General features: G+C 37.6%; 1 protein-coding gene and 1 pseudogene across 1 annotated transcript; both read left to right on the top strand.

Annotated features, from left to right (window-relative positions):
* The first annotated feature begins 292 nt into the window (after positions 1–292).
* Positions 293–7699, top strand: LOC113752633 (annotated as a pseudogene).
* A 430-nt stretch (positions 7700–8129) lies between these two features.
* On the top strand, positions 8130–11598 carry LOC113753010. The gene is made up of 3 exons (XM_027297081.1): positions 8130–9286; positions 9507–9874; positions 10717–11598. Exons 1-3 carry the CDS (start codon positions 8479–8481, stop codon positions 11275–11277), a joined length of 1737 nt encoding a protein of 578 aa, XP_027152882.1. The 5' UTR covers positions 8130–8478; the 3' UTR covers positions 11278–11598.
* Positions 11599–11662: the final 64 nt, after the last annotated feature.

The following is an 11662-nucleotide window of genomic DNA, read 5'->3' as shown; positions in this document are numbered from 1 at the left end:
TTGACCATATAAAATCATGTCCACGTTGGTGATTTAGACAATCAATACGGCACAATCATACCCAGATTCGTTGCTAATCAATGATTTCAACAACTTATGAATATTTTCTTTGTCTGGAGATTTATTGCTAATAAATAATTCTCTACTTTGAGTTATTTCGGCCGTCGGAGAACAAAGGCGTACGCTTCGAACAGTTCTGGGCTACATGTCAAGCAGTGAAGGTGGGTTAAGTTAAACAGAGGAAAGGGACTTTTACGATTGGCATCGGGCTTTTGGAGGCCTGCTTAAGTAAATGTTGGTTCAACTGGCTGATTTTGAAGCACGAATTGGACTTCTAAAAGAGGCTTATAACATTTTGGAGCAAGAAGAAGGATGTTGCTCATGGGCCCGTGGCCTTTGTAATCATGCTTTAATTTTCAAGAAATGTGTTATTTGCACTTTTATTTTTGTTAATTACACTCATACTATCACTTTAATTATATAATTTTTATTTATTAGACTATAAAATAAAACAAATAGCGTGGTGAGAGTGCAAATAACAAAAAATAGAATTTAAATAACACTTTCTTAATTTTCTTCAATGAAGTAGACAATGCATCAATACTTTATGAGGCTCAAATCTATCTCTCTCTCTATGTTTTTTTTAATATGACCTTTGATGCGTAAAATAGTATCCCCAAAACAAAAGCCAAATATACAAAAAGAAGTTTCTTATTGATGAATGGTCCACATGTTAGAGAATTTCTATATAAAAAAAAGTAGAGATATTATTACAAGATAACTAGTTTATATATATATAGTAAATTTTATATACACTGACAGTACTATCACCGTTAGATCTATGACATATGTACAAAAGTTAAATTTTAAATTTAAATTTTACATATTTGTCATTCATCCAACGCTGACAGTGCATAACTGTCAGTGTAGGAGGAAAGATTAATTCATATATATATATATATATATTAATTTTGTCCCTTTTACTAAATTTACAGATATGACACTAAATACGAACCACCCGTCATCTAAAACAAGAAAGAGGCAAAATAATTTGGCCTCACCTACTACCTCACCAACAAAAAAAAAAAAAACTTTCTTGTTTTAAGATTTATCCACTTTCGATAATTCCACCACCAAATTGCAAGTCAAGATATGGAAGTTGGGTTACCACTTAAAAAAAAAAGAAAAAGAAAAAAAGATTGCGTTATCACTTGCCAACTTGCAAAAAGGCATCTAGTGCAAACAAAATGAGATAGCTAAGTAATACGTAAACAAACAAAAGAATTGGAAATCTTCTAATTCATATTTCCACTAGCCCCATTCCACATCTTCACCCCAACTTCAAGACAAAATTAATTGAAGATGTTTTCTTTAGAAAAAAGAAAGGACGGGACACAGCAAAAAAAAAAAAAAAAAACAAATGGTTTACCCAAAAAAAAAGAAGAAGGTAAAACAAACAATAAAATAAAAGATGAGTTATGAAACTCACCCGTTAGTGGACAAAAGCGCGTCCAATCCATAACGAAGAATCCGCAATTTCTTGACATATGAGACAAAAACAGACCTTACAACTCCCGCTCTCAACTTGTAGATTTGTCGACATGCTAGCTTGATTTATTTCTCTCATTCCTTTCCTTAAAGAGACAGGAAGTCCTAGGAAGGACTGACACTTTTACCTTAATAACTTCACAACCTATGGTTCTTAAGTGCAGACAGAACCATTGGTATTTAAAACCAGCTTTCTTCTTTGTTTAATGATCAAGTCTATTACTAGCTAGGTGGGTTTTTGCTTTTTAGTTGGAAGCAGTTTTCATTTTTATAGATATGCTTATTTTTGAGATCCCAGTTGCTCATTTTTCATAAACTGCAGCTCAATTCGCTGCACCTTCATTCTAAGAAAAGGGTGCTATATCCAATTCACCTGTGTTTTGTTCCTTTTTCTTTCTTTGCATGTCATGTACATTTGGGTTTCTTTTTGTTTGACTTGATGACTTAGTTTGGATTTTGAAGCTGCATGCAACTTTTTGCTATGATACAAGTACATCTGGATTTGAGCTCTTTGCATTTGTTCGTTTAATGGGGTGAAGGGTTATAGTCTTTGGACCATGGAGTGCACTATAGTTATTTGTTTTTATGCATTTTGCAGAAGTAGTGATAAACCTGTTCTTGGAAGTTCTGGAGAAAGTTTCATTTTTACGATTTTGCACCTGCTTTGATTGGTTTCAGAGCTTATTTTGGGGGGAACAACGAGTTATGTTGCATTTGCTGGTGATTCTGTCGACTTTGTTGACGTTTAAAGGGGTGACATCTCATAGGGTTCAAGTTTCAACCACTTTCAACTATTGCCATTCACAAAGCTGTTATAGCAATTGATCCAAAAGCTTCTATTAAGGCCTCTCCTTCGGTTCTCGGACTGAATGTAGGTTCTAAATTCAACATGAAAAACCACACGAGTTTCCTATTTTCTGGTGCTATCTTTGGGCAAAAGTTTCCATGGATAAAAACTAGTTAAACATTAGATTCAACGTATCAAATGTTTTACACAAATCAGCTTCATATAGTCATATAATCTGAGCATTTGCCTTTCCATTCTATTTTTAAGTCCAGGGTTCTTTTTATGAAGTTGTTGGAGGAGTGATAATTGGCAGAACTGACTCTTGTCCTATGAGTTCCCTTCTTTTTTCTAGGGGCAACAGAAAGAATTAGTTACTCTGGACTCTGGAGTATAGCATTCCGAATCCATCTATTGAGGATTGGATTGGAGTATTCTCTCCTTCTAATTTCAGGTACAAGAATTTGTTCAAGCTTCAAACTTTATTTCAAGAAGCCACCATTAATCCGCCAAAAGCATAAAACCTGTTTAGTTAATGCCCAAGGGAAAATTTCAGGCATGTTTAATTACTATGTAACATTAAAATTCGTTGTTATATGATCATGGGAGCACTTAGGCATTTCTTCTGATATTTTTCAGTGCTTCTACCTGCCCACCAGAGAATGTGATTGCCACTCCACCTCTGTTATGTACAGCGCCCATAAAGGTTTGTTCTGATTCCTTTTGTGACGGATACACTTCTCATATTTTACTCATGGCTGAGTGCCCCTTGCTTGATCTTGTCTTTCTTCACATATGATGCAGTTCCAATACGCAAATTTCTCCAACCCCAGGTACAAAAGTACAGGAAAAGGATTGTTAACGCTTCAGCTAATTAACCAAAGATATGACTTTTCTTTTGCTGTATTTTCTGGTGGATTGTTAAAGGTATTCTCAAGCTTTTCTGGGCCTCAATCTATAATGTAACCACCTCTCTGATTAATGCATATCTACTAGTTAATAGTTCCTTGAGGATTGAGATGTTGAAGCATTCTACCACGAAAAGAAGATGAACTTGCTCTTGTACTTGATTCTGGTCCTGATAGTGTGGTGATTCACCTTATGGTCATCTAACTGTTCAGAAGCACCCTTAGCAAGGTGTTAAATAGCCATGGTGAAAAATTCACAGAAGGGCAGCTGATAATTTCTTTTCCCCCAGATTAATGATGATTAAGAACTTTCTTGTTCTGTTAACTGTATGTTTTCATTAATTTATTTTTTTTACTTGAGCTAGTGGATGAGTGAACTTCCAATTAGATTGACTTTCGTTGGACTTGCAAAAGCATTTTTGCATGCATTACCACTTTTCCTTTCTGTCATCTCCATCTTTGAAGAAATTTCACTTATTCAATCCATGTCTGATTCATATCATCCCATAATTTTATTTCATCATTCCACAGCCAAAGTTGGTGGCTTTATCAAATGCAATCTCTTTTGCGAATCCAAATGCACCACTATATCCTCGTTTAGCACAAGGAAAGGAGTGGAATGAAGTAAGTTCATTGTCTACTGCTTTAGTTATCCTTCAGGTCAGGCATTCTGCCAACTGATCCCCTGACAAAAAGCTGTTTACTAATGTCCCAACATCCTAGGATATTTCCGGTAAACAATTAGAGAAAACTAATGCCTGATCTTGGTTGCCAGATGACAGTGACATGGACGAGTGGATATGGGCTTGAAGAGGCAGAACCTTTTATCGAATGGGGTCCACAAGGAGGAGAACAGAGACGTTCTCTAGCAGTAACATTGACTTTTGACCGTAACAGCATGTGTGGTATGTCAGTTTCTTTCGTTAGGTTATGTTGATCATATACTGCAATATGGATGAAGTTGAATGATACAGTTTCACCGAAGAAAATCCTTCTGATTATGCTCTCTTGCACTAACTTTGAAGTTGCTTATTTTGATCTAAGTGCATCCAAGATGTTGCACTTACCTGAATGTATATTATTACCGAAGCTTAACGATGGCTCATGTCTTTAATCGCAACAGAGAACTGTGGCCAGTTGAAGCACCACCAATTTGCGTTGCATTTCTACATTAACTATTAATTGTTCTTTCATAAGGATGAAAAATATTTCAGTGGGCTTTTATTATTTTTTGAGCACTTAACATCCCATGCCCTGGTCAGTTATACTGGGACTTGCCAACAGGAAATGCATTAGATCAACGTCTGGGAAAATCTTTATGCTATTTGGAGGAGTATTCATCTATCTCTAACAAATTTTGCAGGAGCGCCTGCAAGAACTGTTGGTTGGCGTGATCCTGGGTTTATTCATACTAGCTTTATGAAGGAGTTGTGGCCAAACTCAAAGTACGTTAGATTTGTGTCTTGCTTATTTTGTTTATATTAGTTGGTATGTTGCATGAATGGGAACTGAGAAGTATTTCTTTTCTGTAAGAGACACATCAATCCAATTTAGTTTCTGAATAATTGGTTCAGTTATCTAATTATGCATTGCAATCTCTTCCACCAGTGGAAGATGCCACTAAAAAGAAAATTCAGTATCAAATATGGGATGCCTTTAGTTAGAAGTTATCTTTTCAGGGTGTTCGTGCAATTTATTATGGAGAGAAACAAGTACTAGATCCTACTATCGTGCTGGTTCATTGGATCAACTCTGGTTTGATCGACCGAGAGGACATAATTTAGTGTTTGTACACTCACTCCATTTTCCATCTTTATTGTGCAGATACACCTACAAGCTAGGGCATAGATTGCTGAATGGTCAATACACTGGAGTCAGACGTACCAATTCAAAGCATCACCTTATCGTGGTCAAAATTCTGTACAAGGTGTCGTCATATTTGGTGACATGGGGAAGGTCTGAATACTCCACATATTATGCACAATGTAAAGCATACCTTCCAGGAAGATCATCTTTTGAAATTAACTTTGGTTTAATTGTTATGAGAGACTTTGATGTACAAATCATTGTCTTAGAAGAATATAATGTCCATTATTTGGCACATAAAACCTTTTCATTTCAACCTTGTCATGATGGCTTGTCTCCTGTTTCCAGCATTCAGTTTCCTTCATCAGTATCTGAACTAATTTTTTAGTCCTTTTATTCATGGGTCTAAAGAGCATATTACTGTATCTGAAACTGCAGATTTATGATTATCTTTGTGTTTACTGCAGTATGAGACTGATGGCTCAAACGACTATAACAATTTTCAGCCTGGTTCCCTGAATACTACATTGCAGCTGATTAAGGACATAAAGAACATTGATATAGTTTTCCATATTGGAGATATTTGTTATGCTAGTGGGTATATTTCCCAGTGGGATCAATTTACTTCTCAAATTGAGCCGACTGCTTCAAGAGTACCTTATATGATTGCGAGGTATATTTGTGCATAATTATGGACTTGTTTCTTGCCTTTTTGGAGTATCATTGACAAATCTATCTTTTCAGTGGAAACCATGAGCGTGACTGGCCTGACTCAGGTTCATTCTACGGTTACATGGATTCAGGAGGAGAATGTGGAGTGCTGGCTGAAACAATGTTTTACGTTCCTGCTGAGAACAGGGCTAAGTTCTGGTAAGGGGGCCAACTGTTTTTCATCCATTTATGCATACTATTCTGGGGCATGGGAGGAGAAATTTGGATGTTGCCTTACTACTGTTGCACTATTGACTCTGTCCATGTCCATAATATCCAATTTGCATTTGTTCACGTTTGCCAGCCATATTACTATGATGATATTTAGATAGTTTCATCCATTATCTATGATTTTTGCGCGGTTCATTATTTCATGAATATCTTAATAAAGGTTTTATCTTTGGTGGCATCATCTTTTACCTATTCAGTTTTATTAGCCTAAAGCCTTAGACAATATTGTTAGCTTATTGCTGCTCGTGGCTAATGACTCATGTTAATTCAATCAAAGCACATTGTTCGTGAAGAAACTACTATCATATCAACAAAGGTAGAGATGTACTTTAGGAAAGAATCCCTACTTGGAGGTCTGATGTGCAAATATTGAATGTGTTGTATCTGGAATATGTAGCATGATTGACTTCAGATCTTAATTATCTTATTCTGTCAGGTATTCTACCGACTATGGCATGTTTAGGTTCTGCATAGCTGATACTGAACATGATTGGAGAGAAGGAACAGAGCAATACAAATTCATTGAGCACTGCCTGGCATCTGTAGACAGACGGAAGCAACCTTGGTTGATCTTTTTGGCACATCGTGTTCTTGGTTATTCTGCAAGCTTTTGGTATACCTACAGAGGAACATTTGCAGAACCAATGGGAAAGGAGGATCTTCAAAAACTTTGGCAGAAATATAAAGTTGACATTGCCATTTTCGGGCATGTTCATAATTATGAACGAACATGTCCCATATACCAGGTATTAATCTCCATACTTCTTTCATGCAGCTGTATGTTCACAATAGATTTAATCAGCTGGCATAGTTTGTGGACATTTCATCCTCTATAACTTGTTCTCATTCTCCTGCAGCTTAGCTGAATAATAAGTGACTCATTCAACTCATAGATCAGGCTGTCCAAGTCTCTGTCCCATCGTAGGAGTCTATAAGTCAGCAGAAATTTAGTTAAGGAAATAAACAATAAAATCCATGTCTCCGTGTATCCATGCACATGGTTAAACTGAGAAGGTCATTTTATTGTTTTTTGTTTGACAAGAAAAAGAATCCTGATGCAAATAACATGGGAAGGCAAGATCAATTTGTCAGAATATTGTCAAAATGAAGTACAAGCTTGAATGTCATTTACTTTGTTCTAACAATCTTACAGTTTACAGTCAAATGTTTCATTGTCTACCTTTGTCAGGAAATTGTAAACTTGATGAAGATCAAACTCATGTCTCTTTCGCTAACTTTGTAGCTAAAATTTTATAACTTATACCTTTTTGTTTATGTAGAATACTTGTACAAACAATGAGAAGCACTTCTACAAGGGCATCTTAAATGGGACTATACACGTGGTTGCTGGAGGAGGAGGGGCAGGCCTTTCTGACTTTTCTAGCATTGTACCTTTGTGGAGCATCTACAGGGACTTTGATTATGGGTTTGTAAAACTGACAGCATTCGATCATTCAAACTTGTTGTTTCAGTACAAAAAGAGTAGAGATGGCAAAGTTTATGATTCCTTCAGAATTTCCAGGGGCTACAGAGATATCTTGGCTTGCACAGTGGATAGCTGCTCAAGCAAGACCCTGACATTTTGAGTGGTAAGCAAATGAAAATCTATTGTGATATTGGATCAGGAAGAACAACCAAATGTACATTGTTACTCTGTAAGACGATTGACTTAAAGGTTATTTGTTGGGATTGATACCACATGTAAACTGTATCTAGGAGGCACATCAGTGAATACAGTATATTACTTCTTGGTGAGTTGTTAATCCTGCAATATTTTCACGAATCGATTCTAGAATCATACACAATGCGAACTCAAGAAGTTGGATTGTTACGTTACTAATGTTGCAACGTTTTAAAGAAATGAATGTAATCCTACTCAAGATACTGGATTTTGTATTGAGTTCTTCCCAGTTAAAAGGAAAGACTTGGAAAAGATTCACCCATCATTCATATCAACAACAGGGATTATTCAAGTGGTGCCCAGCCAGAAAAACGATAAATGGCACTTCAAGCCACAAGCAGCGTTCAGACAAACCCCTGGCCATTTACGGCCACATTTTCCATGTAAGGTTAGATGGATAAATGATTATAACTATATCTGACTCTCATTAGGTTGCTCCACACACCCCCTAGTCCTTGAATCTAGTGGCCTCGAGTTGGAGTTGCCGCATAATGCCAAATAAGACCTTTTCAATCTGACATCAGTTAACACTACAGGCACTTGGAAAAATGGCTTACCCAGGCAAAATGAGAGGGGGAAAAAAAGGAAAAAATGGCCGGAAGATCATCTTGTTTGGCAAATTGTACAACAATTTTGAGCATACTCTTCTCTTGATTCAAGGGTTTTTCTATTTTTAAGTTTCTCTCAAGTTTGTTATGTTCTAAGCCACTTACTTATGGCATCCTAATGGTCCAATTTGACGAAAAATAACAGAAATTTTGCAGTCCGTTGTAAGGCGGTTTTGTTTTTCAAGGAAGAAGGGAAAACGTATGGATTTATGGATTGTGGCAGCAGCTGCTGGTGCCGGCTATCTGGGCAAACACCTGCAGAACTTATCACTGAGTGAGAAGGAAAAATTAGTGGAATCCTATTCCAAAATCTCAAACCTCAGGCAATCAGAACCCCAGAATTTTCTTCAGCAAATTAGGGACAACACTTGTCCTTTACGCAGATTGGCACAAAAAGATGCACATATGGAAGCTGCTTCCGAGCAAAATGATGTTTTGGACAGGCCTTTGGAAATGGATCAATTTAACGGTGGTTCAGTTTCACTACTTACAAGGGCATCCATCAGTGGAAGTGTTAGAATGGTGGAAGATATGAATGTACTAAAGTTATCTAGTCCAGCACCCGGACTTGGCGAAAGCAAAAGCTGTTCAAACGATATGGAGTTTATGTATGGTAGTAGTCGGAGTTCTGCAAGACTTAGCAGGTATGAATTACTTAAAAGTAGGTCTTCCGGCTCCGGGCATGTTCTTGAACCTTTAGGTTCTGTAGAAAATCATCTTCAAAAGATAGGTGACTCTGCGCATAGTTCACTTCCAACACCGCTTGCTCCAACAAAAGGACTAATGTTGGTATCTAATGGAGATCGAATTTTGAGACGATATATTGGTAATTCACTTGATTCATTGTCTACTGATGTGGAAGATAACCCGAGTGATGCCTGCCATAACGACAGTTATGCCTTTTCGAGTGCTCCATCCTTTTATGACACTGAATCAGTCGAGTTGCAAGAGCAGGTCAAACGAAAAAGTTCCCAAGAAAAGGTGCTTGGCGGAGCAGATCAGTCATCAGGTTCTTCTGCTTGTTCTGCAGTGATGAAATTATTTGGTGTCTAATTCTCTACTGAATCCTTTATTTCTGCAGGGATGTTTAAACTGAATGCTTGTCCTATTGACTGTTAAGAAATGTAAATATGGAACATTCACGATTAAGAAACGTAGATAGTACAATGTGTTGGTGTGTTCTTTTACACTCTTTAATTTTGTTATTCCTTTTATCACAATGTCATCAGAGCTACCCAGCGGGATGCTCCTGTTCTTGATTGGGTTGACAATTGGCATAACGCCTGAAGTTTTTACTTATACAAGGGAAGTTAAGAAGCTGAATGAGAAACTAAAACTGGCCGAGAATTTAGTTCAAGATTTACAGGAGGAGCTTGATATGAAAGATAAGCTTACTGTGAAGGAGCTTGCCGGGGAAATTTCTCAGCCTCTGAGCACAAAGAATCTCTCTTCATTCAATGAGGAGCCTACTGTGTCGTGCTCTGATCCAGGTGATGACAGCAAATTGTCCATGAGTAAAATTGAGGCAGAACTTGAAGCTGAGCTGGGGAGGCTGGGAATACATATGGATCTGGAAAGAACATCCGACTTTGGGGAGGTAGGCATTTTTTTTTTTCTGAAACGATAAAAATTTTATATCATTATAAACTGTACAAATTTGGAGCAAAGGCTCCTATCTTTACAAAAGTGCATTTAGCACTATGTAGTAGCGTAGTTCCACTCCATGTCACAAAAATTCAAAAGAGCAATTTTGCTTAAACTATAGCATAAGCTATCAGTATCTTCATTCAACTTCCCAAACGAGCACATTCGAAACCATAAGGACATTTGCTGGACATCCTCCATGATAGCAACTATCGCTTTGGGGAGGTAAGCATGCATCCAAGAATTTGAACTTTACTTGCACGCATTAGAATTGATGGATTGTAGTCCTGCTTCAGCATATTTTTTCTTCATGATCGAGACACAGGCTTCTCATCTGCTTCCTGAACTGCTCTTTTGTTATAATAGATACCTACACTAGTCATCTTTCTCACATTTCTTGGTTAATAATAATTTCCCGAATATTTATCATCTAGGCAATTTAACTGCTGAAGTCTTTTTTCGATCTCTTTCCACCTCCTGGCCTCCCCAGATAATTTTACGGGCAGAGGACATTGACTCAGGAGTCGCACGACATATTATGTGCTTCGATATAGTATCTTCAATTGTTTTGGACAATCTGGGGACTTCTTGGACCCCCAGCTACATTGCAGCATGTCTTTTAAAGGTTTCTTCTTGCTGCAGTGTTCTCAATAAGCAAGTGAATGACTTCTTTTATTTGTGAATAATATTAACAGGCATGAAACTAGGAAAACTTTGTGGTTGATTTCAAACTTTACCATTCGTCATTTTTGGGCTAAGTTATAAAAGCATGTAATGGTTTGAATGGTTCATCAGCCTGATTCACAATGCGAAGTAGACGCCATTCGAGGAGATATAAAGTTAGATGCACTCAGAAGACAGTATGAAAATGCCTCCGAATCGGTATCAGATGAAGAAAGTGATACCACCAATGGACCAACTCCACCTGCAAATTATGCAGTTTCCCCCCGCGAGTTGAGTATGCGGTTGCACAAGCTAAGAGAATCAAGACTTGAAGCACGTATCAAGGAGCTTGAAAATGCGCTCCAGAACATCCAAAACGAATTCCATTCTCTGGAACCACAATGCATTACGTCTCTTGACTCTGCATACAGCGACGGAGAATCATTATCAACCCCAGAAAGTCCTCATCAGCTCTGCCGGAATGCTACAGATACGTTGGACGAGGTGAATGGAAGGACGAGCAAAGTGACAGGAAAAGATCCAGAGGCTAATTATGCAGTACTAATCCCAAACCCATCAACCAAGAACTTTCCCCATTTGAGAGAGCACCGGACGACGTCCCAAAGAGCAGAGATGATGGGTTCATATCTCGGCGGAGACAAAAGATCCAGTAGCTCCTTTCAGATGGACTGAGACCCCTGAAAAAGCAGTTATGAAGAAGCATTGCAGCAAAAGATGGTGGTAAATTTGAAGAAATATACAGATGGTTGGGAGACTTCTTGACAGCACAGATCAGGGTCTTCAGCAGTTTAAAATGCTGAAGAGGTTTAGCAACATGCAGATCAGAACAAGAAGATTGTATAGATGGTTTAGACAGGAAAATACGAAGTATACAGTAACAGGCAATAAGGAAATTCCTCAAAAGAGTCGTCCATATTATCCTTCCCCTACTAGGAAAAGGAAAGATATTCAAATAGATGAATGAAAGACTGAACTCATCGAAGTTAGGTACTATATAGCCTCTGTGCTCAATTAGCTCCGACTACAGCTTACTTCAGATTGAAACTGAAAATGCTAG

The sequence above is a fragment of the Coffea eugenioides genome, chromosome 11, assembly GCF_003713205.1.
Source record: "Coffea eugenioides isolate CCC68of chromosome 11, Ceug_1.0, whole genome shotgun sequence".
NCBI classification, from domain to species: Eukaryota; Viridiplantae; Streptophyta; class Magnoliopsida; order Gentianales; family Rubiaceae; genus Coffea; species Coffea eugenioides.
This window is presented reverse-complemented; position numbering and strand designations above follow the sequence as displayed.

What these genes read in the sequence shown, in the direction of transcription:
- LOC113753010 (XM_027297081.1), top strand. Translation starts at nt 8,479, where the DNA reads ATGGATTTATGGATTGTGGCAGCAGCTGCTGGTGCCGGCTATCTGGGC. An exon ending in CGGAGCAGATCAGTCATCAG is followed by an intron (nt 9,287 to 9,506) that starts GTTCTTCTGCTT and finishes CAATGTCATCAG; the next exon opens with AGCTACCCAGCGGGATGCTC. An exon ending in GAACATCCGACTTTGGGGAG is followed by an intron (nt 9,875 to 10,716) that starts GTAGGCATTTTT and finishes ATGGTTCATCAG; the next exon opens with CCTGATTCACAATGCGAAGT.